General features: G+C 46.7%; 1 protein-coding gene across 6 annotated transcripts in view; it reads right to left on the bottom strand.

The window, feature by feature from the left end:
* CRACR2B (calcium release activated channel regulator 2B) overlaps nt 1–27687 on the bottom strand; it is an 87489-nt gene that overhangs the window by 14926 nt on the left and 44876 nt on the right. For all 6 annotated transcript variants that reach the window (XR_010600470.1, XM_042862162.2, XM_042862163.2 and 3 more), the window contains exons 4-11: nt 21440–21608; nt 16065–16211; nt 15247–15337; nt 14102–14194; nt 6184–6371; nt 4677–4748; nt 4002–4056; nt 3024–3115 (exon numbers count right to left, since the gene is read on the bottom strand). Coding sequence is in view for 5 of the 6 variants with exons in the window: in XM_042862162.2 (XP_042718096.2) it covers nt 3024–3115; nt 4002–4056; nt 4677–4748; nt 6184–6371; nt 14102–14194; nt 15247–15337; nt 16065–16211; nt 21440–21608 (907 nt within the window). In the remaining variant the exon portion in view is untranslated. The remainder of the gene's footprint in view (nt 1–3023; nt 3116–4001; nt 4057–4676; nt 4749–6183; nt 6372–14101; nt 14195–15246; nt 15338–16064; nt 16212–21439; nt 21609–27687) is intronic.

Here is a 27687-nt window from a genome sequence, read left to right as displayed (position 1 = left end):
GCGGCCACTTCGGGGAGGGGCGGCACGTCCAGGTATTTGGCGGCAATTTGGCGGACGGTCCCTCACTCCCGCTCGGAGCGAAGGACATCCCGCCGAATTGCCGCCGCAGATCACAATCGCGAGCGTGGCTTTTTTTTTTTTTGGCTACTTGGGGCGGCCAAATCCCTGGAGCCGGCCCTGTTTAGGAAGAACGAGGGATAAAATCCTTCCTAAAAGAGAGCAGAGAATCAGGCTTCTTGTTGTAATTAGGCACATACAGTCCCATATCCCTCACTTTAGCCCATGTGCTTGTTCCTTGCTCCTTCATTTCACAGAAATAACATTATCCTTCCTAAGATTTACAAAGAGCTAAATTTTTAAATTATTTTTGCTTATTTAAAAAACAGATACATTCCCTCTCCACGAGGGGCTGTGTTTAAACACACGTGCCAAAACCACAGAAAAGGCCCTATTTCTGCTGCTGATGGCTAGAACTTGCACCACCATCCAGCAGGCAGAGTCCCTGTGAGGGAGCTGTGGCCAATCAATGTCCCTGACAGCCTCACAGGCCTTGAATTACTTCATATTGAAATGAGATGTGGATTGGCTGACCACCAGAATCCCTGGGTTTAAAAGCAGCAAGCTGTTTCCACTGGTCAAATATTAATAGAAACACTAGGCTGGGAAGTCTGAAGTCCCCCCACCCACCCTCAGCTAGAGGGTCACTGTGGAAAGAAAGTCCTGTGTCTGGAATACAGGCTCTGACTTTGAATGCAGTTCCTATTATAACCTGCCCAGGTTACCAATTCTCTCTTGAGGGACAGATTTTCTTTGCACTATACCACCAGTATGATCTGCTCTTAAAGTAGCATGAAGTTGATTGGCTGGTGGTACACAGCTGATGTCAGGGTTCTTACACCATTCCCCCTCCCTGCTACCAGCATAGGAGGGGGAAGGGTAAAGGCAGCACCTGTGTGCCACGCTGTTCTTAGGCTGCATTTCAGCCTCATGGGTCTGTTACAGCTGGCACAAGTCAGAGCAGCCCTCAGGTTGCTCTAATGCAGCACAAGGGGATCAGCCCTGGACAGAGCTACAGCAGGAGCAGGGCATGCCAGGTGAGCTTTATGCCACCTTTATGCGCATACCCCTGAACTGGACCCTGTGCATCAGCCATACCACAGCACCTGGCTCATGATTTTAAATACACATTGTGTCGTCTATATTACATATAGATGCATGCACACTCATACCCACACAAACAATAGCTACATGTTTGAATGGTTCAAAATAAGAGACCCAACTATTGTTGTAACAGCTGAAGTGGCCTGGTCTTGCCTGAATGCTGAACTGGCTTTTCTTCTGGAGCAGATTTTAACAGCAATCTATGGTGAATCTAAGCCTATGGGTAACTGAGGTTTTGGTTGCTAACTCTATACAGTAACATTTCACATACAGGGCTAGAAAAATGGGTCTGACATAAGCCTCACTGACTTCATTTGAACTCTGATGATTTACACCCAATGAGGATCTGGCCCCAAATGCCTAAAATAAAGAAATATGGCAAGAAACCGATCAGTGTTTTCTCCTGACCTGTCGTTTTGGGTGTGGCGGAGGCTTCAATGCAACGCCCAGGCAGGGGCTCTGGGGCAGATTCCATTCTCCAATACAGTCTGTGCCTCAGGCGCGCTATGTTCGGTACAGAAGCATTTTCTGACCTCTTTAAAGGCATCCGTGGCTGTTTCTTGAATCAGTTGCTAACTTTTTTCCTATTGCCATCACCCCCGTCAATTAAAATACATTTAAAAAACCCAACTAAGAGAGAGGAGCCCCACAGTTCTGGGGCAGAAATATCTTAGAGTGGAGGTGTGTCTGTAGTATTCCTCTGAATGGCTCTAAAACAAAACAAAACAAAACAAAACGGATTCTGTTTCTGCCCTTTAGGCTATATAGACTGCCTCAGAGGGGGGCCTTTCCCCCATTTTATGTAACATCAGAAATACCAGGCCTTGACTTCCTTCATATTGGTGGAGGACCAGAATGGTAATATCACAACAGGCTGAAAACTGAGCTGAACCTCTCTAGGCACGGGGAAGGGATACTAAAGCCTTGTCCACACTGGGAGATTATTCATATATTTGCACCAATGCCACTGAACCAGTGCAAACAAGCTGCGCTGGTGTCACAAGTGCCTTGCACCAGTACAACTACCCCAGTTTGAAATCAAGGGAAAAGGAGCCAGGGGGCAGGGAAAATTTCCTTGACACAACAGATCATTAAGAAGAAACGCTAGGATGCCAAGAGGGTGGTTATCATCCCAGCTTAGAAGCCTGGGTAGTTGTGATGGAAAGGCCTGGCATTGAAGCAGAATATAGTGAAAAAGGTAAAAGCACCATTTTCCCCCCTGTTTGCATTGGACTCTGCAATGAAGTGATCTGGTTTTATTGGGTTATTTTTCCAGGAGAGGGCAGTAGGCTAACATGCCAATGGCACATGATCCCTACAATAAAGCCAGCAGGTGGATTGGAGATCCTGAATGACTGCATACCATCTCTTGGTGCAGCAGGGATTCTGGTTACTCCGGAAGAGGTGAGCTGGTACCTCCTCCAGATGGCTTAGCTAACACTTTTCACCCAGGACACAGGCAGAGCTGGAACGCTGCCTGCAACTGTGTGCTCTGATATGGTGGATTCCAGCTATGGCCTAGATCGTGGCTAGCTACCCACCACCAATTGGCACCACGACACTCACGCACGCGATTAGCAGCTTCAGCAAATCCCCATGCAGGATTCAGAAACAAATCCCACACTCTGAGCCCTAAAGGAAATAGTCAATGCAATTACATTGTTCTGAAACAAGCCCTTCCTTCTTTGGATTTTACTCCAGACTTTCTTCCAGGAGAAGCAGCTCACAGGCAAAGCGTAGACGGGACCCCTGAAAACTGATCCCACCACGCTTTCATTCACACGTCATCATGCTGGTCTTGCTGGTTTTCCTGGCCCCTACCCAAATGCCAGCCTGGCTTGGACATGTTGGATCCTCCTTACCCCAGCCCTCTGCTTTGCCTCCTTGCACGCTCATTGACATTTCTGGAAGGCTGTCCCCTCCACGTCTTCACCAATGGAACATGGTGGCAGGGCTGGGGGAAGATGACCCCTGGTTGCAAGGATGGATCTAAGTATGAGTGAAGGGGAGGGGAAAGGAGCTTTGCTGCAGGATGAATGAAGGGCTCACAAGGACATCCACCTACACCACATGCTCTTGCTAGTCTGGGAGGCCATCCAGCCTTTAAATAAATGCTGGGATGCCGGTGAGCTTGCCTGCCCCACACATCATATGGTGCGAATAGCTCTGCTCACCCCCCACCCAAGGCTGCATCTTCAAGACGATCAGACTGTGGGCGAAGGTGATGCAGATGAGGCCGACAGTGAACCCAATGGTGCTGTTCCCCATCCTTTATGGGGTCTGAGCCCCATCCCCCTCCTTGTGGGCTTGCTGTTGCATGTCTGTGCAGCACATTTGACAGGGATGGGGCTGGGACCAGGCTGGCAGTGGCTGGCACAAAGGACGGAGGGGCTAGGCAATACTACTTGCTATAACCTCAAATGGGGCCTGGAGGCTGCAGAGATAGGTGCCAGCAGGCAGACAATCTCTCTGGACTCTACCCTCTCATCACCATTCAGGTTAACAGAGCCTGACCTCTGGCGTGGATTCAGCACCAGTGCCCTCCAGGCCTTTAATTCCCTGGCTCAAACACAAACGCCCCTGGTCCCCACACTTGGGCTCCCCCTTCGCCACGGCCAAAGGGCAGTGGACTCCAGCAGCCCCTTCCCACCGGCCTGAATGTAATCCGCACGGTGCTCTCCAGAATGGGAGAAGTGCATGGAAGTCTAAGGTGCCACACAAGGCCTCGGGTGCTTGGGTCAGTGTCCCCCATGGAAGTGCAGGGCCCCCGAGTGGTGACAATAACAGCAGCAGACGAAAGGGCGGTGGCTGGGGACTAGGATTTTCTTTCTTAGACTAACCAGCTTCTTGGCTTCAAAGGCATCTCTGTCATCCCGAAGCTTCTTGTTCATCTCTCTGCTCCAAAGGAAGGTGAGAGAGAGACACAAGCAGAGTGGTTACCAAGCGCTCCTTGGGAGCAGGGCAGACACAAACACTGGAGAGCTAATTAGGGAAATAAGGACGCCCTTCCTGCCAGATGGGTTGGGTGGGGGTCTCAGTCCAGATAACGATGGGACTCCATAGTATAATCTCCTCCCCTGGATGAATCACTGGGTGAGAACCTATGGCCTGGGTTATGCAGGAGGTCAAGCTAGATGATCATACTGGCCCCTCAGTGAATCTGTGGATGCCACCGAAATACATTAAATATTATTACAGCTTCCTGGAGAGACAAAGAATCCGTACGGTGCTTCAGCAGCTTTGGCACATCTGGAAACAAGCTAGCCAGAAGAGGACCAGAGCTAATGAACCAGCTCAAATCCCTCTGGCTATTGGTTGGAGGATTCCCAACTCCAACCCCAAAGAGTCACTAATTCTGGATGCTAAGGAGCTCTCCCAGAGCAAACAAGCAAGCTTGAGCACTGCTGGAGTTTTGAACCTATTTCTGTCTGTGGGGTGGATAACACCGCTGACCTTTCCACTTCTTCTCTAGCCTCCTGTCTAGGGAAATAGCAGTCTCTCAACACCCCCCTTACCTGAGGAGCTCCAGCTGTCGAAGAAGGCTTTGTTTCTCTTTCTGCATGTTCTTAGAGACTCTGAACACATCCCTGTGTAAAGGGAGGGGAAAATAAATCAAGAAAAAGAAAAAGAAACAAGGTTAAGCGAAAGACTAGAAAGGATGGAAAATCTGCCTGCCCCCACAATTGCACTGTCTCTCATGCACACACAAGTGATGTTGCTAAAGGTATAAGCCTGCCAGCTTCAAAGATAGTTCAGTGGATAGCGCATTGGCTTTGGAGCCAGCAGACCTGAGTTCTACTCTGAGCTCTGCCACAAGCCTACTGTGTGTCCTTGGGCAAGTCACTTTCCTTCTCAGCACCACTTGTAAAATAGGGATAATGTCATGGCTAGGTTGTGGGCAGCCCAACTTAGTAATTAGACCCAGAGTTTGCAGTCACAATATAGGAATTAAGAGTTGGCTGGGTCAGGATACTGGGAGGTCAGAAGCAGGAGACAAGCTAGAGGCTCAGGAACCACAAGTCAGATGCTAAGAGTCAAACTGGATGGAGATGCCAGGAAATGGAGCAGGAAGCACAAGGCATGCAGTCCAGAGCAGATAGAACCCAGTTGTTCAGAGAGGTTCCCGCTGCTGGCTTACGTAGGACCAGTGGGCCACACTGGGGCCAGGCTTTGTAGGTCCCACATAAGCTGCTGCCGGTTGGAGTGTGGCTGCTCCCAGAGAACCTTGTGGGCCCAGGTTTGAGACCCATGGGTCATGACTGATAATGATATATGCAGGGCTGCCGCTTCCACTAGGCGACCCTAGGTGGTCGCCTAGGGTGGCAGGATTTGGGGGGGTGGCATTTTGCCGTCCTTGGTGGAAATTCGGAGGCAGGTCCTTCACTCGCTCCGGGACCCGCCGCTGAAGTGCCCCGAAGACGCGGAGTGGAAGGACCCCCGCTGCCGAATGCTCAGATGAGGAGCGCTGCCGCCTAGGGCGGCAAAAACCCTGGCGCCGCTCCTGGATACATGCCTCTGTTTGTTAATGCATCATGAGATGAAAAGCTGCTATGTAAGAACTAAGTCTTATTATTAGGTAAAGGCTGAAAAGATGCACCCCACAGTGGCTGCGATACAATTATTGTAACCTCTCTAGCTGAGGCTACAATAAACTGGAGAGCACATGAAAGACACCCCCCTACTGCTTTAAATAAAAATAACAATTCTTTGCCCTTGTACGGTGCTTTCCAGCCAAGCATCTATTAACACATGAATTTAGCCTCACAACTCCCCTAGCAGGGGACTATTCGTATTAGTCATGTTTTATCAATGAGAAAACCACCACAGGGAGTTGATTACTTGTCTTCCCCAGGATCAGATATTGAGCTCATGACAGAGCCAGTAATAGAACCCAGGTCTCCAGCTTCCAAGAGCTGTTCCTTAACCAGTAGACAGCTCCTCATACTGGGTACCAGGGAAGTCATGCTGCACAAGCAGCTACCAGCTTCCACTGCACATTCTGTAACCGCTCTCCAGCCATACCGGTCTTTCTGTTCCTGTTCACACTGAGCCTCCTTCTGGAGACGCTCCAGATGCCCCTTGGCCACCTCCAGCTCCCACTTGCTTCTCTCCAGCTGCTCCAGGAGGTTTTCATTCAGAAGCTGGAGCCGCTCGTTCTGCACCCGGGTCTCCAGCTGCTCAGAGTTCAGAGACTGTATTTGATGTTCCAGCTGGGAAAGAGGAAAAAAGGCAAAGAATAGGAAGAGCCACCTGCCCGACTCAGGAAGCCACAGCCATACAATGGGCCAGAAAAGCAGATACGCAACGTGCTATCGAGGAGCTGCTGCAGGTAAGCTGCCCAGAAGGCCGTGGATAGGCTGTCAGCATTACTCTCAGTGTGACGTAAAGCCACAAGCTGGGTATTTCAAAGCCTGCTATCCTGTGCTGACCCCCCTGAACCGATAAGTCAGAGCACAGAACTGTGTGCACAATCGTTTCCTACACAAAGGAAAAAGGGGAAGAGTAAGGCTGGAGAAGCAGCAGTAACTCTGCTCACCTCACACCAAGAATAGGACATTATTATTTACTGGTTGTATTTCAGTAGTACCTTGCAGCTCAGTCATGGCCCAGGAACCCAGGCTGACAGGTGCTATACAAACAGAACAAAAAGAGCCACTGCCCCCAAGAGCTTACTATGTAAGTAGACGACAAGAAACAACAAATGGATACAGGCGGACACACGGGGAGCACAAGGAAACGAAGAAACAACATTGGTCAGCATGATAGGCAGTGGTCTCAGACCTTCATTGAGGTTTGTGAGTTTCAGGTTAGGTGTTTGCTTGGCAGAGGCAATGAGTGAAATGACTAGAGCAGGGAACTGGAAGTCGGGATGCCTGGACCTCACTCAAAATACCCCTTAAATCTCAGCTTGCAGCTGCCCGCTTACAAACTGGAATGAGAAAGTTTACAGCACTTTGGCAGCGGCTTTCCCTGACAGGCCTTCATGCACCAGAATGTCAGAGGCAAGCACCCCGCTGAGCCAAGTTTAACCCCGGGGAGACAAGTAGATGGGCGCTACATTACCTAGGCACGAGGTCGAGTTAAGGACAAAGTGAGATCTGATCTCATGCACATGCCAACCTTGCTAGGGCCCCTCTAGGAGGGGATGTGTACTCTGAACTGCCTTCTTGCTGCAAGCTTAAGTCAGACCCTTATCTGAAAGCAAGATAGAGAGAGATAAGGCAGGATCTCATGCATGGCCATCTCTTGACAGAAGACTCCCATGGAATGTAAACATCCAACTGTGCTGGTGTAGCCTGGCTCTCCTCTACAGCATGGTATGCTGCACCTGCTCTACCAGGCCAGATGGAGACAGGTGGTGCGTGCAAACACTGGATTGCTAGGGGTATGTTTGAGCCGGGGCCATTCATCCTGGATTTTTGGAAGGCCACATACGGAGCCCCTTATCTGAGAAAGCCTTACAGACAGCCTCAAAGATTAAATGTTTTAGCTTGCTAAGGATCCGGAGCAGACCCAGTGAATCCCAGTTACTTGAACCCCATCTCTCCAAACCGCCCCATCTAACAGATGGCCAACATTCCTCCATGCCTGTTGATTCTCGATTAGATAGAGCTGCTTAGTGCTGTTCAAGCCATGTGGCTAGCTGGAACCCTACCATAGCCCTGAACAAGAACTAGTTTGTACGTATCTAAAGCAGAATCATTAGCTGGTCTGGTTGTGGAATCTACACAAAGGAAAACCCAGAAGAGACACAATGAGCGAAATGTCTCTGATATTTTGCTTGCTGCAGATTTGCCTAGTCCATGGATTTCCAGCTAAGCCTCTCTCATCTCCTACAAGCCATTTCTGAAAACCTAGCTCTTCCACAAAGAATTCCAGATACAGCAGGTCGGAAGTTGGGTCCTTCTTCCCCCTGTGTAAAATTTTGATTTTTTTTTAAAACAAACAAAACCAAAAACAAAAATATGTTGGGTTGAAAACAGAAAAGATTTCCGTTTACCACAAAAGCATTGAAATGTGTTGATGGAAGCACAGAGACGCTTTCAGTACAAATTTTTACTTCGCTGAAAACCCTATTTTTCATCCAAAAAAGTTTGTGCCCTAATACCAGCTGCGATGACTGCATGGCACTTTGTATCTAAACTGAATCCAACCAGCTTGTACTTTAAGACAGCAATTCTTTCAGGGCAGGGATGTGCTATTGGTTTGAGGCAGTTTGTCTGCTACACTGAGCCAGGAATACTTATGGCAATATTATATATATAAAAAAATATTGCCACTTCAATATGACCACAAGGGAGTCCTCTCCCAGAGCAGCAGCTTTGCCATCCGGCATGGCTGGCACTGACCTGAGCCCTCTGACTGGCATGAGCTCTCTCTGGATCCAGTCAGCAGGTGCCAGGCAGGTAATTTGCAATGAGGGAGCACTGAAGCAGAGGGAGGAGAGCAAAACTGGAAGCTGCTTTAGGAGAGGCAGCCATTGAACATAAGGGTCTTACTGTGTAAGGCAAGATTAGGGCCATCACTGCTGCATAAATGAAAATCGGGGCGAGGGGAACAGGGCAATCAGCTTATATGCAGCTGCGCTACTCAGCCTGCGTCTCTGTCACCTCAAGCATCAGCGAGACAGGCCATCCTCATAGCATGTCACAAGGTGCTTCTTCGCCTTTTCCCTGCATTGCAAGAGTGCTGCCGCCATGCTCGTAGGGCCTGACTTAAAGTCTATTGCAGACAGTAGGAGTCTTCCCATTGACTTCAGTGGGTTTTGGATCACATCGCTACGTCCTTGTCAACCCATAGAGCTCGAGACTCAAACATAGAGCCTCACCTTGTTTTGTCACTAGACTGTGCTGTCCCCACCTTCCCCCCCTAGCTGTGGGTTTAGTCATGGTGATCCATACATTAGCAACCTCCATTGAAGGTAATTGCATTTATCTGTGCCAAGGTATGAAACCACTCACCTTAAAAAAGCCTGAGTTTTCCATACAGGATACACAGGGCATCCTGAACACGTTCCCCCATGCGAGACCCAGACATTTAGCAGAGGAGTTAACCTACAGTTCACTAAGGAAGAGGAGATGAACCGTGTGGAAAGGAAATGAAGTCTGTCAATTACAGACTGGTGATTTCACTCTTTGAGAGTGGGAGTGTTATCATTCGGTCTCATTGTGCCAGTAAGGGCCACTATTTTCCCTAGCATGGGAAGGATTTTGCTCTCCTGGTTATTTCAGTGGTGGGAGATGAAGCAGATCAGACAGATGTTCTACGTCCACTTCTCTGTTAGTTTTAGCTTCACAGTCCATGGACCAAAACTGCGAATCACAGAATATCAGGGTTGGAAGGGACCTCAGGAGTCCCTGCTCAAAGCAGGACCAATTCCCAACTAAATCATCCCAGCCAGGGCTTTGTCAAGCCGGGCCTTTAAAACCTCCAAGGAAGGAGACTCCACCACCTCCCTAGGTAACGCATTCCAGTGCTTCACCACCCTCCTAGTGAAATAGTGTTTCCTAATATCCAAATGCATTCTCCCCAAGAGGATTTGGGGATGGTCTATCCACTCATGATCTGGTGACTACCAAGATTGCAGAAGTGTCTCTGGCACAATATGTTTATTCTTTTTGTTAGCCCTATCCCCTGGGTTAAGGGGCCTTTATCCCCACCAAGGAAAGAGGTAGAAGACCCCTCATGCCCAATAGTGAGGGGATATCAGGCAAGGTCTTGTTATCTGTTTGATTTGATACCCTCCCTCCATTCACCTGAAGATGCCTCTTCCCTCCCTAACTTGGACTTTGGTGCCATCAGATAGTACACTTGGACTTTAGAACCATCCTCTGGACACTGACTGCACTGTTTACAGTGTGCTACAGTGTTTGACCTGCATCATGGTTATCTGCTGATATGGGCTAACATCCATGGGCAGTTCCTAGTCAGAAAAATATCTACAGAGCTTTAAACACACACACACCCTCAAAATGATCTGGACAAATTGGAGAAATGGTCTGAGATAAACAGGATGAAGTTTAACAAAGACAAATGCAAAGTGCTCCACTTAGGGAGGAAAAATCAGTTTCACACATACAGAATGGGAAGAGACTGTCTAGGAAGGAATACGGCAGAAAGGGATCTAGGGGTTATAGTGGACCACAAGCTAAATATGAGTCAACAGTGTGATGCTGTTGCAAAAAAAACAAACATGTTTCTGGGATGTATTAACGGATGTGTTGTGAGCAAGACACGAGAAGTCATTCTTCCGCTCTACTCTGCTCTGGTTAGGCCTCAGCTGGAGTATTGTGTCCAGTTCTGGGCGCCGCATTTCAAGAAAGATGTGGAGAAATTGGAGAGGGTCCAGAGAAGAGCAACAAGAATGATTAAAGGTCTTGAGAACATGACCTATAAAGGAAGGTTGAAAGAATTGGGTTTGTTTAGTTTGGAAAAGAGAAGACCAGAGGGGACATGATAGCAGTTTTCAGGTATCTAAAAGGGTGTCATAAGGAGGAGGGAGAAAACTTGTTCACCTTAGCCTCTAAGGATAGAACAAGAAGCAATGGGCTTAAACTGCAGCAAGGGAGGTTTAGGTTGGACATTAGGAAAAAGTTCCTAACTGTCAGGGTGGTTAAACACTGGAATAAATTGCCTAGGGAGGTTGTGGAATCTCCATCTCTGGAGATATTTAAGAGTAGGTTAGATAAATGTCTATCAGGGATGGTCTAGACAGTATTGGGTCCTGCCATGAGGGGAGGGGACTGGACTCGATGACCTCTCGAGGTCCCTTCCAGTCCTAGAATCTATGAATCTATGAAACCCCTAGATGGGTGAGCTTGAAAGAGCAACCAGAGAAGTATCTCTCACTTTTATTCATAGATAATATCTATCCCGGTTCTGGAAATAACCTAATAACGGCTATACTGGGTCAGACCAATGGTCCAGCTAGCCCAGTATCCTGTCTTCCAACAGTGGCCAATATCAGGTGCTTCAGAGGGAATGAACAGAACAGGCAATCATTGGGTGAGTCATTTCCTGTCGGTCTTTCCCAGCTTCTAGCAATCAGAGGCTAGGGACACCCAGAGCATGGGTCGCATCCCTGACCATCTTGGCTAATCATCTTGGCTGAAAAGTCCCAGTCTTTTTAATTTCTCCTCATATGGAAGCTGTTCCATACCCCTAATCATTTTTGTTACCCTTCTCTGTACCTTTTCCAATTCTAATATATACTTTTTCAGGTGTGGTGATCAGAACTGCACGCAGTATTCAAGGTGCGGGGTGTACTACAGATAGTGGCATTATGATATTTTCTGTCTTATTATCTAGCTCTTTCTTAATGGTTCTGAACATTCTGTTCGCTTTTTTGACTGCTGCTGCACATTGAGTGGATGTTTTCAGAGAACTATCCACAACGACTCCAAGATCTTTCTTGAGTGGTAACAGCTAAGTTAGACCCCATAATTTTATATGTATAGTTGGGACATTTTCCAATGTGCATTACTTTACATTTATCAATACTGAATTTATTCTGCCATTTTGTTCCCCAGTCACCCAGTTTTGTGAGATTCCTTTGTAACTCTTCGCGGTCTCCTTTGGACTTAACTACATTCAGTAGTTTTGTATCGTTTGCAAATTTTGCCATCTCACTGTTTGCCCCTTTTTCAAAACGCTTTGCACGTTTTGCTTACCATCTCATTTATCACGTGGAAGCGAGTGAGGCTCCCCTGTATTTTTACCTCAGCATTAGGAACTGTAATAGATGCCTAACGTAAGATGCACAGTGCTTTGTCATAATGCTGTTGCCAGCCAAGGTCATTCAGTAAGAGCATGGCCCTTGAAGCAGTGCGAGATTTGGGGCCAGATCCACAGAGGACATAAGTGGGCCCAACTCCACTGAAGTCAGTAGAGTTATGTCAATTTACACCAGCTGAGGATCTGGCCCTGGGACTCTATTCTCCATCCCCACCCCGATACACATACCTACTGTGTGTGCACGGGGGGGTGGGGGGAGGCAGAGAGGGGAAGGGCACAGATCTAATAGGCACTGAAGAACATGGCTACTACTCATGACACCACTTTAGAAAGTCCTCATCACAGGACATTAGATCAAAGCAAGACCCTCTCATCCAGTTTACATACAGAACGATATCATTCATCGTATAAGGAGCTGAGCACACCCAATGCAAATATTGACACGACGATTACCTAAGCAGCATAGCGTTACATGACCCAGAGCACTTATTTCTTCACTACGCTCTTTTAAGATGACGTAGCCATACAATAACGAGGAAGAGTAAACACAGTTGCCCTTCCTTATCTTGATAGAAAGGGGACCAGCTGGCTAAAACTAGGATTATAGCAGTGTTGGAGTCAGGCCAGCATTTGGTGCCTGTAGGTCACAGAGCACTAGTACCTCTTGTGAGTGGGAGGTTGGTCTAAATTAAAGTGGGATCCCCTATTTTTGGTGGCTGAAGTCAAACATCAGAAGCCTATGAGAGAAGAATGTAGGAATGCTGGCCCAGTACCACTGAGTCCTCTGATAGGCTAGTAGATATGCTTGGGGTTAAGCCCATGCTCCTGGTTAAGAAAGCTACATCATGACAGAATGGAATACATATAGTCTGAAGCAACACAGGAGATTTGCATGCATCTCAGTATGGGATTTACCATATTAGATTGCTTTGATGGTCCATCTGGTCTGGTATAAACTTTCACAGAGAGCTTTAAATCCATAGCTCTCAAACCACTTTGCAAAGGAAGGCAAGTATGTGAGTTATAGAGAGATTAAGTCAATTACCCATGGTCACATATATCAGCACCAGAACTGCGTATAGAACTCAGGCATCCCAACTCCCAATCTAGGACACTGCTGGCACGACCACAACACCTCCTATACTCATGCTTCAGAGGAAAGCAAAGGCCACCATAATGCACATGGTCACTTGTGAAGGTACATGAAAGGTGAGAAGATTCCTTCTTGGCCCTGTGGGCGATCAACCAATACCGTGAAGCAGGGGTAGTCTATTTTTTGTCAAGGTATAAATTTCTTGGTCAAGGTATAGTCAAGGTCCAGACTCCAGAGAAAATAATACACCTCTATCCCAATATAACGCAACCTGATATAACACGAATTCGGATATAATGCGGTAAAGCAGTGCTCCGGGGAGGGGGGAGGGACGGGGGGGGCGGGGCTGCGGACTCCGGTGGATCAAAGCAAGTTCGATATAACGCAGTTTCACCTATAACGCGGTAAGATTTTTTGGCTCCCGAGGACAGCGTTATATTGAGGTAGAGGTGTACTAATAAAAAAACAACAATAATGATAATAATGAGCAAATAAAAAGATTTCGGGGTCCATTCAAAGTATCTTGCAGTCTGGATTCGGCCCATGGTCCTCCTATTGATTACCCCGCTGTGAAGAACGAGACAGGAACACCCCAATTTCAGCACATACAACTGAAGTAGCATAAAATTATCCAAACGCTTTTAAAATCCAGCTGCAGCATTTTACTCCACGAGTTATTCTGAAGGAGATAGAAAACGCAAACCACAGCAGTTAAGGGGAATTGCTGCTGGTGTGCCCATGCATGAATCGCTTCTACAGCACGGCTTTGCTGGTCAGAATTGTGGAAGCACACACACACACACACACACACACACACTTTATTGTAAATTATCCTGCAGAAAGAAGAAAAGATTCCAGGACGGATGGGAAATGAATATACTAGCATTTTTAAATGAACTGTGGTAACCAGCAAGAATGCTCAGGGCAGAGCCCTGCTGGAGCAGTAGGAAGGAACTGGACTGTCTGGTGCAATGCAGCCAATTATTGCCCACTCTGAGCACAACTTCAGGAGCAGGGAGGTAGCTTTCAGGGTTGCCAAGGGCAGTTAAAAAGGAATTAAAGGAAGACACTGTAGGGTGCCTGTTTCTTCAGGAAGGCTCTGGGCCAGGTTACCTTTTTCTGCCGGTAGAGGATTTTCTCAAGCTCCTGCTCCTTGCTGCGCAGCTCCTTCTGCAGCAGGTTGCTCCTGTCGTGCCTCAGTGATTCCTGCACAGAGGAAAGACCCACAGATTTTGATACTGTCCACAGATCCCTGGAATGACATTTCCCAATACCAGGGAACAGAATATCATTGCTGCCCAGGAGCCTGCTGCTAAATGACCCAGCACAACCCCCTCCTGCTTCAGAGACAGGAAAGTTCTAGGGCTCTCCAGTAAGCCTTGTATTGAAGCCAGTTTCCCACACGATGGTTGAGTCTCCATGGGGAACATCCAAGCTCGTTGCCGGTCCCTTGGCCCATCCATTTCCCAACTCTATTTATTTAGAATCATAGAATAGAATCATAGAATATCAGGGTTGGAAGGGACCTCAGGAGGCATCTAGTCCAACCCCCTGCTCAAAGCAGGACCAATCCCCAGACAGATTTTTGCCCCAGATCCCTAAATGGCCCCTTCAAGGATTGAACTATTTTTTGCCTCGCACTGAAGAAGATTTACAAGGAACACCCATCCCTTTCTTCTAACAGCCTCATTGCAGGGGAGTTGCTCATAGAAGAGCAGGGCAGGGCAGGGCAGAAGACACACAGCAGTTCTTCTAGAAGATGCTTCTGGTTGTCTTTATAGTCTTCCTGGATGCTAAATTCTCCCTGATCAAATGAAATCTCAATAGCCACTCTCAAGCTGACTAATATCACAGATGGGAAAAGGATACTTCACAATTAACATCTTCTGCATTGAAAACAAGAGGATGTTCTTCAGGCCCCTTGAGAGCAGAGACCACAACCTCCCAACAAGGCGGAGATAAAAAATGAAGCCCAGATTAGGCTGTAGCTGTTGTAAGTGCCAGAGCATATTAACTGAGGTTCTGTGTGGAGATACACCATGAGCACTGCAACAGGGAGTGTCCTGGCCAAATCTCCTCCAGCTAACATAGACCCTTGCACCAGTAGAAGAACAAAGCTACTGAAGATTTCAAAAGAAGTCACATGGGGAGCAGAGGCAATAGGGTCGTCTCCCTTGCAAATGTAGAGGAAACCAAATATTTGCCTCATTTAAGAATCAAAATGCATGCCCAACTGAGCACATGTAGGGAGGATTTACCTGGCAGAGCAGTCGTTCCTTTTCCGCTTTGATCTGTTGCTCCATTTCTTCATAAAGACACCTGACTTCTCTGTCATGGTCTGTCTCCTTCCTACCAAGGAGAAAGAGTGTGTGATGGAGGGAGACTGAGAATGAATGTGAAAGGAAAACAAGGATAAATAAAGAAGGAGAGGGAGTGGGAAATCTTCTCTCTCAAATAGGAGGATACAGATTTAATTTAGAATCCACACTAATAGCTTATGGGTATTGCCCCATTCCCAAGCACCTGGGCTCACATGCACTGATAAGGGATTCCATGGCCACTGGAGATCCATGGGAGCATATTTATTTGCACACAGTTTTATTTATTAGAGTCATCCATCTTAGGTACTTAATATGGCTTCCATCAGCATAGTATCTGAGTATCTCACCATCTATAAAGTATTTATCCCCACACCATTCCTGTGAGGTAGGTCAGTATGATTATCCCCATATTACAGATGGGGAATTGAGGCACATGACTTGCCCAAGGTCACACAGGAATTCAGTGACAGAGGTCTCCCAAGTCCTACGCTGGTGCCCTAATCACTAGACCATCCTTCCTCTCTGCAAGGAGAAAACCACGTAAGTTGGAGCTAGGACTCTGGCTAGACGTTAATGCCAAATCTGGAGGGAATGGGCTAAGAGAGTCAATGCAGCATTATATGCAGCACAGAAGTCTTTTCCTCCTTAATCCCAGCCTCCTCCCATTTCTCCTTGTGTTTTGGGATAAGGCAACGGGTCAGGTTGCATCTAAATGAGTACCAGCGGATTCCCAGCTGCCATGGAGGCCTTCTTACCTCTTTAGTGCCTGCTCCATGGATTCCTTCTCATAATGCACCTCCCTGATATACGATGAAACATGGAACAGGAACTCCTCAAAGTTGGCCAAGAGATCTGGCCGTTCTTTCCGAAGACGAGTCCAGAGCTCCCGAACCTCACTCTGACTGGAGCAAAGATAAGAGAGGGAGAGCCAGGGAGTTTCCATGTTATCCCAGGATTGGTATTCCTTCTAACTTACACATGTTCAAGAAGAGAAGGGCTGCCCTCCATTGACCTCAGAGGTTGCATTGGATGGGCCTGTAATACTGAAGGGCGGGGGGTGGACCATAACTGGGAATAAAAACTATGAAGTAGTGGGTGGCCAGAACGAGATAAGTCATTCCAAAACCACCCTATAAAGCTAACTCAGCATTGCCAATGCCAAGCATTGGGAAAGAAAATCACGAGTAAGGCCCCCCCCCAAAATCATGAGGTTTAAAATATACAATAAATAAATAATAAAATTGGGTTCAACCTAATAAAAAGCAGCAATTATTATAAGGCAATAATTTTAGAGCTACTTTACAAATATTAATTATCACACAGCTACTGTGAAGTAGATCAGCATTACCCCATTGTTTTACAGGTGGGGAAACTGAGGCACGGGGAGGTGAAGTACCTTGAACAAAGTCCCATGCCATGCTAGTGTCAGATGTAGGAGTCATGCCTTCCAGTCCCTTTACGCTACTTTTAACAAAAACCTGAGATGAAACACCCCCTCTCAAAATGACCCAAGAATTCAATCTGTGGTGTCTCTTTAGAGCAGTGTGGACTCGCAGAGAGAGCACTGGATTGGGACTCAGAAGACCTGGTTCTATTCCTGCCTCTGCCACTCTCTTAGGTGACCTTGGGGAAGTCTCTTCAACCCTCTGTATTTCAGTATCCTTCATCTGTAAAAGGGGAATAATGATGCTGACTTCCTTTGTAAAGCGCTTTGAGATCTACTGATGAAAAGCACAATATAACAGCTAGGATTTATTATTATTTTTCACCGCTAGAACCAGACATCTTCACTTACTGTTTCTTTGTGCATGATGGGGAAAAGATGGAAGAGGGCTCCAGAGTCCTGTGGGAATGGGATAATCCCTCCTAAACCCACAGCCCTTCTCAAAATGAAACAGGCATCTTAAAATGGTCTCAAGTAACGGTCTCAAGTTGAAGTGGGGGAGGTTTATTTTGGAAATTAGGAAAAACTTTTTCACTAGGCGGGTGGTGAAGCACTGGAATGGGTTACCTAGGGAGGTGGTGGAATCTCCTTCCTTAGAGGTTTTAAGGTCAGGCTTGACAAAGCCCTGTCTGGGATGATTTAGTTGGGGATTGGTCCTGCTTTGAGCAGGGGGTTGGACTAGATGACCTCCTGAGGTCCCTTCCAACTCTGATATTCTATGATTCTATGAAATGTTGCTCACCAATAGGGTAAGAGGTAGGGAGGGGCAGAAATTACTTCTGTGCCCTATTTCTGGAGAAAATGTCTTTGGGGCAGGGACTGTCCTTTTGGTCTGCGCTTGTACAGTGCCTAGGCACAATGGGGTCCTGGTCCAAGCCTGATGCCCTAATGCAGTACAAATAATAAGGGCTGGTCTACACTGTGGGGGGGGGAAATCGATCCAAGATACGCAACTTCAGCTACATGAATAGCGTAGCTGAAGTCGAAGTATCTTGGATTGAATTACCTGGGGTCCAGATGGTGCGGGATCGATGGCTGCGGCTCCCCCATTGACTGCGCTATCGCCGCTCGCTCTGGTGGAGTTCCGGAGTCCACAGTGAGCGCGTTCGGGGAATCGATATATCGTGTCTTAACGAGACGCGATATATCGATCCCAGATAAATCGATTGCTACCCGCCAATACGGCGGGTAGTGAAAACGTACCCAAAAACAGACCAAAAAACGTAGACTAAGTCTTAGCACTCTCACTTTAAAATAATAAGACCTAGCTCTTCTATAGCACTTTTCATCAGTGGACCCAAAAGCACTTCATAAAGCAGATCAGTATCATTCTCCCCATTTTACAGATGGAGAAACTGAGGCACGGGTAGGGAAGAAACTTGCCAAAAGTCACCCAGCAAAGTAGAGCTGGGAATTGAACCCAGGTCTCATGACAAAAAACAGGAAATTAAGGGAGCAGTGTTCAAAAATACCCAAGGGATTTAAGAACAGACCCCATGAACAGTCAAACAGGATGTGTGTACCAAACCCACTAAGTGCCTACAGAACACATTTAATTGAATCATAGAATATCAGGGTTGGAAAGAACCTCAGGAGATCATCTAGTCCAACCCCCTGTTCAAAGCAGGACCAATCCCCAGACAGATTTTTTGCCCCAGATCCCTAAATGGCCCCCTCGGGGATTGAACTCACAACCCTGGATTTAGCAGGCCAATGCTCAAACCACTGAGCTATCCCTCCCCCAAAAGTTACCTCCCCTGCCCCCGAAAGCTTTTATATTTGAGCTGATCAACATTTTTCAGAGATTTTTCTCCTAAAAAAATGGTCTTTTTTTCCAACAGTTTTTTGCATAAATGTTGTCATTGACTTTTTTCATTTTTCATGACCTGAAATATGATTATCAATATTTTTAATTGACCAAAACCCCAGATTTTAGTAAACAAAACATGTCCATTTTGAACTCTCTGAAACAAAAATATCAACACTTTGTGATTTCCCCTTTTCCCTACAGTTCTCAACTAGCTCAGCTTTGAATTCATCTTTTTAAAATGCTAGTTTGACTGACACAAATTCAATCTTAACATTAATTTCACTATATGTTTCTGCTGAACAGACTCCATCTAGTGGACAATACCGTGCACAATATTCCATTTAACTGGGACAACTCTTTTACTGGGATATTTCTTGGAGGTGTGACAGACCCAGACCAGTGGGGTACAGGAGTCTGGTAGAGGGCAAATATACTGGTCACTGGATGAGTAGTTTTCTGTTCCGTGAGTGACCAGAGCAGGGGCTGCACTAGAGTAATCAGGAACCTGCTAGAACCAGTTCAGGCAGGCAGGATAATTAGGACACCTGTAGCCAATTAAGAAGCAGCTTCTAGAATCAATTAAGGCAGGCTAATCAGGGCACCTGGGTTTTAAAAAGGAGCTCACCCCAGTTTGTGGGGTGAGTGTGAGGAGCTGGGAGCAAGAGGCGCAAGGAGCTGAGAGTGAGAGGGTGTGCTACTGGAGGACTGAGGAGCCCAAGTGTTATCAGACACCAGGAGGAAGGTCCTGTGGTGAGAATAAGGAAGGTGTTGGGAGGAGGCCATGGGGAAGTAGCCCAGGGAGTTGTAGCTGTCATGCAGCTGTTACAGGAGGCACTATAGACAACTGCAGTCCACAGGGCCCTGGGCTGGAACCCGGAGTAGAGGGCGGGCCCGGGTTCCCCCCAAACCTCCCAATTGACCTGGACTGTGGGTTCTCCCAGAGGGGAAGGTCTCTGGGCTCTTCCCCAACCCACATGGTGAATCTCTGAGGCAAGAAAATCCGCCAATAAGCGCAGGACCCACCAAGATAGAGGAGGAACTTTGTCACAGGGGACAGAGGTAAATGGCTCTGTTTAACTGGGATGGTAATATCATTATGGTAAAAGTGAGCAGGTAGTGCTGTTTCAGATCAGTTTCCCAGTTCTTTTTCTTAGTGTGTGAGCAAGTTTTTAGTCTTAAAAGAAATGCTTGTGACATGGTTAGTTTTGTTATGCAAGGCTCCAAAGAGGAAATTTTGTGAGCAGCAAGAGTTTGCTCTCTGCCTTGGTATCTCACTGGAGTCAGTTCTTGAGTTAGAGTTGCTCCCTGGGAACTGGTCATTGGTGTTGGCAGAGAGTCTTAAAAGAAGGGATTTCCCTGCATGCTGTTTGATCTCTCTTTCTGAATTGATATATGTGCATAAATAAAACAAGTGACACTTTGGGTATACCCAGACTCTACCTCACTGATTTCCCCTTCACTGGAAAACACCCAGCAAGGCCTTGGAATTCTGCTACTGCCAGGCAGAGGGGCAACACTGATCTCAGAAGAAGGAGCAATGATATTATCAATTTCACATACTGGGGACACATTTACCCTGTTGCAAGTGACTAAGTGGTGCTTAGACAGATATACAAGTCTAGTCTTAAAGAAGCTGTCAGATTTCAAAAGAAATAAGATAGGAATGAAGCCAGTATCATTTTATTCACTCCAGCATTTTATGGCATTTACTATCTTTTTGGAACGTTGCCTGTTTATAACCTCTTCTCTTAAATCAGGCAAGGTTGTCCATGGGGATGCTTGCTGCATGGTACATCTAAATTCCTTTGGATGGTAACCAAAGACCATTCCACCTTAGTCTAGTGAAGAAGTTATATTTTTTAGGCAAGGTGGTCAGTTCTGGTGGGGTTTAGGGCAAATGTTTAATTTTAAAAACTATTTCTCTGGGCCAAATAAACTTTTGCCTGGGCTGGTAGATCAGTGACAATTTCAAGGAACATCTCAGATGAACCAACGAGGGTAGAGACTGATCTACATCATTAGAAAGTTGGACACTCCAGCTTTTGACTGATGTATGGCAGCTTTTTCTACCTATCATGGTTCATGATGTATCCAATCATACGAGTCACATTTGAGCTGTGCATGTATGTCCACTGTGCCCTGCTCTTTGGAGCAGCAGCCTGGCCTAGGACCCAGCCCAACCCACTCCTATTCATATTTAAAAGAGAATCCTGAAAATGAGGAGGGAAAAAAATCCTACCGGCTGAGGAATGTGTAGCCGTTTATTTAAAAGAATGATCTGCCCTGGGGTGAATGCTCCATCTGAGGGGATGGCTAATGACGTATGCATCAGATCTGAATTACCCAGGTTCTCTGGGTGTTCAGATTCAAGTCCCAACAGGGTCAATTTACTCCCTCATCTTTTTAGATGGATCAGTTAAGCTCCAGGCAGTGCATTGTGCAGTGATCTACAAATAAGACCTTAAAGACTAAGGTCCTCTGCATGGCTGTTGAAGACTTCATGGTTCTTTTGGAAAGACAAAACTCATCTCTTTGCCTAAATCCTCCCCATGCCCATGGTTGTGCTGTGTACTGTGCACCAATTAGTTGCCATCCTGACGACAGCGATATTTCATAGCTGAAACATGAGTCTATAACCTGCAAAGTTCTTTGGGGAAAGTGCTGCATTAAAGGCCACTGGTGAGTATTCAGGCTAGATATCCCAGACTCCCTGGCATTTCTAATGCAGCACATGAACTTGACACAAGGTTGGAATACAAAATGCCAAGGCAACACTTTTGAAAGCATGTTCTTGAAGATAACCAGCAGTGCCAGGTCAACTTCTCTCAATCTGTGCTTCACCGTAAGATCAGACCAGGACAGGATTTGAGACTTACTCTTCAAAGACCTGGGCTACTCCGAGCTGCTCCATCATTGAATAAAATCGCTTCTCCTCTTCGTCTGTCTGGTCCAAATCATCTGACCAGCCTGACTCAAAGGTCTCCTCATGTCTGAAGTGATCTGTGCTCCCAGACCCTTGGTACAGCTCAATCCCTATGAACTTCCCTGCAGGAAGGGGGAGGAGGGAAGAGGGAGCAGAAAGTCACATTATATTTAGCACTAGAAAAGCTCTTTGAGGGGCAGCCTGAACCAGCTTCATTAGATATGGCCAAATCCAATGGTGCCTATTAAACACTGACCTCAGACAGCAAACAGAGAGCCTCTTCCCGTATCATTATCAACGGGACGAAATCAGTCAGTATCCAGTCAGAGCTGAAGCACCCCCCTACTGGAGGTTCAGGAACTCAGGACTTTCAGCTGATGTGCGTTTAGAGTTCAGTTCATTACACCACAGTTCAGGCATGATAAGAATGGAAGGATGGGTCTGCACTTAAGGCAGTAGACTGGTGCTGGGGGTTCAAGTCCCAGCTTTGGCACAAGCTCCTTATGTGATCTCAGGCAAGTCACTGAATTGTTCTGTGCCTCCATTTCCCAGTCTGTAAAATGGAGATAAAAATCCTTCCTCTCTCCTGCCCTGTGTCTACCTTGACTGTTTAGATTGAAAGCTCTTTGAGGCAGGGCCTGTCTCTCGCTATGTGTTTATACAGTGCCTAGCACAGAGTCTCTCCGATCTCACTTGGGACCTCTAGGGGTTCTACCATAATATTAGTAATTCTCCTCTCACCTAGCTCATCTCCCCAAGTACTATGCTGAACAAAACGGGGACAGCTCTCTGAACAAGGCCCCCTCCTCCTCAGGTCTCAGTTCATCCAGAGCGCTACACTAGGAGGGTGGCAAATATTGGGAGTTGAGATGGAAAAGAGTGGGGAGGAAATTCTTCCTAAAGGAATACATCAAGTAGCTCTCTCTAGAAAAAAACCCCAAGATTTTAATGCCAAAAGGGACCATTATGATAATCTAATCTGGCCTCTTGTATAGCATAGGCTGGAAGACCTCACGCAGTGATTCCTGCATCAAGCCCATCACTTATGTTGGAGTTATAGTGTTACTTCAGTACCTGCAAAGATACTGGAACAAATGATTAAACACTCAATTTATAAGCACCTAGAGGATAATAAAGTTGTAAGGAATAGTCAGCATGGATTTGTCAAGAACAAATCATGCCAAACCAACCTGATTTCCTTTTACTGGCCTGGTGGATGGGGGAGAAGCAGAAGACAGGATATACCTTGATTTTAGTAAGCCTTTTGACTCAAGGCTTGTCTTCACAGATCAAGGCTGCTGCAATCAATGCAGCAAGTGTCAATTTAGCGGGTCTAGTGAAGGCCTGCTAAATCAACGGCAGAGCGCTCTCCAGTTGACCTGGTACTCCACCTCCCCGAGAGGAGTAAGGGAAGTTGACAGGAGAGCATCTCCTGTCGATGCAGCGCAGTGAAGACACTGCAGTAAATTGACCTAAGCTACGTCGACTCCAGTTATGTTACACTACTACAGCTATGTGAATAACGTAGGTCAATTTACCCCCATAATGAAGACAAGCCCTCAATCCCACATGACATTCTCATAAGCAAACTAGGGAAACGCAGTCTAGATTAAATTAATATAAGGTGGATACACAAATGGTTGAAAAACCATACTCAGAGTAGTCATCAATGGGTCCCTGTCAAACTGGGATGGCATATCTAGAAGGGACCCGCAGGAGTCAGTCCTGAGTCCAGTACTAGTCAATAATGACTTGGATACCAGAGTGGAAAGTATGCTTATAAAATTTGCAGATGACACCAAGCTAGGAGGGGTTGCAAGCATTTTGGAGAACAGAATTAGAATTCAAAACAACCTTGACACCTTGGCAAGACCTTGACAATTGGTTTGAATTCACCAAGATGAAATTCAGTAAAGATAAATGCAAAGTACTTCACTTAGGAAGGAAAAAATCAAATGCACAGCAACATAATGGGGAATAATTGGCCAGGTGGTGCTGAAAAGGATCTTGGGGTTATAATGGATCAAGATTGACTATGGGTTAACAAGGTAATGCAGTTGGCTAATATCATTCTGGGGTGTATTAATGGGAGTGTTGTATGTAAAACACAGAAGATGATTATTCCACTCTATTCAGCACTGGTGAAGCCTCAGCTGGAACACTGTTTCCAGTTCCGGGCGTTGCACTTCAGGAAAGATGTGGACAAATTGGAGGAAGTCCACAGGACAACAAAAATGATAAAAAGTTTAGAAAACCTGACTTATGAAAAAAGTCAAAACTGGACATGTTTAGTCTTGCAAAAAGATGGCTGGGGTGAGGGGAACCTAATAACAGTCTTCAAATATGTTAAGTGCTATTATAAAGAGGACGGTGATCAATTTTTCTCTGTAGCAAGGGAGATTTCGGTTAGATATTAGGAAACACTTCTTGATATAAGGGAAGTTAAAGCTCAGGGAATTGGCTTCCAAGGAGATTGTGAATTCCCCATCATTGGAAGTTTTTAAGAACAGGTTAGACAAACACTGCTCAGGGCTGGTGTAGGTTTACTTGGTCCTGCCTCAGCACAGGGGGATGGACTAGATGACTTCTCTAGGTCCCTTCCAGCCCTGCATTTCCATGATTCTAGCTTTTAAAAAGACATCCAGTCTGGACTTAAAGATAAGCAAGCAGAGGCACAGGGAGGCAGTGTCTAGTTTCCTGAGCCAGGAACTTCTGGGTTCTAATCCCTGAAATATAGTTATGACTCTGGGGTAAACTTTTTGGCCTGAGGGACGCATCGGGTTTCGTAAATTGTATGGAGGACCAGTTGGGGAGGGGGTTGTGGCCCGGCCCCCACCTCCTATCTGCGCCCCCCCCCCAGGACTCCTGCCCCATGCAACCCCCTCTGTTCCCTGATGGGGGCCCCCCTGGACCCCCTACCCCATCCACCCCCCCACCATTCCCTGTCCTCTAACTGCCCCTGGACCCCTGCTGCCTCATCCAACCCCTCCTCTCATTCCTGATGCCCCCCCCCGGGATCCCTACCACCCCATCCAACCCCCCCTCCTTCCTGACTGCCCCCTGCTGCCCCATCCAAACCCCCCCTCCTGACTGCCCCCCGCGACCTCTGCCCCCATTCAACTCCGCTGTTCCCCTGCCTTCTGACCGCCCCGCCCCCTATCCACACCCCTGCCCCCGACCACCCTCCCGAAATCCCCTGCCCTCTATCCAACCCCCCCTGCTCCGTGCCCCCTTACTGTGCTGCCTGGAGCACTGGTGGCTGGCGGCGCTACAGCCACGCTGCCCGGCTGGAGTTGGGCCATGCCGCTGCCACCGCCACCACCACCGCACAGCACAGAGACCAGGTCAGGATGGGCTCTGTAGCTGCGCTGCCCCAGGAGCTCGCTGCCCCAGGAGCTCACAGCCCCGCCGCCCAGAGCTTTGCTCTGGCGACGGAGCGAGCTGAGGCTGCGGGGGAGGGACTGGGACTAGCTCGGGGGCTGGGCAGGATGGTCCCTGCGGGCCGTCGTTTGCCCACCTCTGACCTAACCCCTCTGTGCCTCAAGTCAATAGCAGAGTAGAATCTTAACTCGATCCTTCCTGGCTCCAAGCTGCATGCTCAGACCACATGTCTACTGCATCCTTTCCATTACCTACAGACCGTGTTTTGGTATGTCATTTGTATGAGACACACTACAGTAAAGCACGGTGTTTTGTTTTATTTTGAATGAGATCCTGTCATTCCTCTCAGCCTGCCCCTAATAGCCTTGGTCAGCGCTCTCTGCCAATTCATACTATGAAAACTTCAGTCTCAATTCTCTTATCAGTGGAAGACCATAAACATGTTTGGGCAGTTGCCATTCTCTGACATGTGGAACATGCCCAGGAAATAGGTGAGTTGCACTATAATAAAAGTGTATCCTTCTGTAGTAGCAGCAGTTTAACTCTCTGCGCTTGAAGTGACTGCTGTAACCCTACAGACTTGATGCCAGCATACAGTGCCAAGTCCGGTATGGAAGGCAGGCCTGCTGCTATTCCTGCCTGATCAAATTAACCCATAAACCTACGAGCAATGCTGGAGAGCAGAGTACCTAGCACTGCTTATCTCCCATTATTGTTATCTGGCCAACCATTTGCCACATGCCAGTTACTCATATAAAGAGTCCCTGATCCAGAGAGCTTAAAATCGAAAGACGCAGAATACAGGAAGTACCAGGACACACAGAAGCTAGGTCAGGTTAGACATTTGTAAATATACTTGTGTGTTTCTGCAGTTTTTTATAAACCAAAACCCAGCTCGGTTAGTGCCAAACACTCTATATCAGAGGCTCTTCCTGCTGTCCAGGTCTATTCCTTGAGGTGTCTCTTAAAATCCCCTGAATGGGAATTCGGAATTCCTCTTAAAGAGGCAGGGCCTGATTAACCACCAAGCCACTCCAGTTTCAATCATAGAATATCAGGGTTGGAAGGGACATCAGGAGGTCATGTAGTCCAACCCTCTGCTCAAAGCAGGACCAATCCCCAGACAGATTTTTACCCCAGTTCCCTAAATGGCCCCCTCAGGGATTGAACTCACAACCCTGGATTTAGCAGGCCAAAGCTTAAACTACTGAGCTATCCATCCCCCCATAGGTCAGACTCAAGTAAAACTAGAGTAACAGAGCAATAAATCAGGCTCACTGTCTGTGTTAATTTTGATGGCGTAAGTGGGCTCGTAGAATCAACATGATCTTGTCTTGAGAGAAAGGTCTCCTTTAGATTAAGGAGATGGTAACACATACACTTGGGCCAAGATTTTCATAAGTGGTTACCAATTCTGAGTGCTCCATTTTTGGATGCCCAACTTGAGACAAGGGAAAGCACTGAGTATCCGCCCTCTTAAAACCAGGACCTTTAGAGTATCTTATAAGAACATAAGAATGGCCACATTGGGTCAGACAATGGTTCACCTAGCCCAGTATCCTGTCTTCTGACAGTGGCCAGTGTCAAATGCTTCAGAGGTAATGACCAGAACAGGGCAATTAGTGAGTGATCTATCCCCTGTTATCCAGTCCCAGCTTCTGGCAATCAAAGGCTTAGGGACACTCAGAGCATGGGGCTGCATCCCTGACCATTTTGGCAAATAGCAATTGATGGACCTATCCTCCATGAACTTATCTAATTCTTTTTTGAACCCCATTATAGTTTTGGCCTTCACAACATCCACTGGCAACGATTTCCACAAGTTGACTGTGCGTTGTGTGAAGAAGTACTTCCTTTTGTTTGTTTTAAACCTGCTGTCTATTAATTTCATTGGGTGATTGGTTCTTGTATTATGTGAAGGAGTAAATAACACTTCCGTATTCACTTTCTCCATACCATTCATGATTTTTTTAGACATCTATCATATCCCCCTTTAGTCATCTCTTTTCTAAACTAAACAGTCCCAGTTGTTTTAATCTCTCCTCATACAGTAGCTGTTCCAGACCCCTAATCGTTTTTGGTGCCTTTCTCTGTACTTTCTCCAATTCTAATATATCTTTTCTGAGATGGGGTGACCAGAACTACATGCAGTATTAAAAGTGTGGTTGTCCCATGGATTTAGATACTGGCATTATGATTTTTTTTTCCGTCTTATCTATCCCTGTCCTAACGGTTCTGAATATTGCTAGCTTTTTTGGGTGCTGCTGCATATTGAACAGATGTTTTCAGAAAACTAACCACGGTGACACCAAGATCTCTTCCTTCAGCGGTAACAACTAATTTAGATCCCATCATTTTGTATGTATAATTGGGATTATGTTTTCCAATGTGCATTACTTTGCATTTATCAATTTCATCTGCCATTTTGTTGCTCAGTCAGCCAGTTTTGTGAGATACCTTTGTAGCTCTTCAGTCAGCTTTGGTCTTAACTACCTTGAGTAAGTTTGTATCCTCTGGAAACATTGTCACCCCACTGTTTACCCCCTTTTCCAGATCATTTATGAATATGTTAAACAGCACAGGTCCCAGTACAGATCCTTGGGGACCCTCCTATTTATCTCTCTCCAATGTGAAAACTGATCATTTATCCCTACCCTTTGTTGCTTGTTTTTTTCAGCAGTTACTGATCCATGACAGGACATTCCCTCTTATCCCAATACTGCTTTCTTTACTTAAGAGACTTTGGTGTGGGACCTTGTCAAAGACTTTCAGAAAGTTCAAGTAAACTGTATTAACCGGATCACCATTGTCCACATGCTT

Source organism: Chrysemys picta, chromosome 4 (assembly GCF_011386835.1).
Source record: "Chrysemys picta bellii isolate R12L10 chromosome 4, ASM1138683v2, whole genome shotgun sequence".
Taxonomy (NCBI): domain Eukaryota; kingdom Metazoa; phylum Chordata; order Testudines; family Emydidae; genus Chrysemys; species Chrysemys picta.
This window is presented reverse-complemented; position numbering and strand designations above follow the sequence as displayed.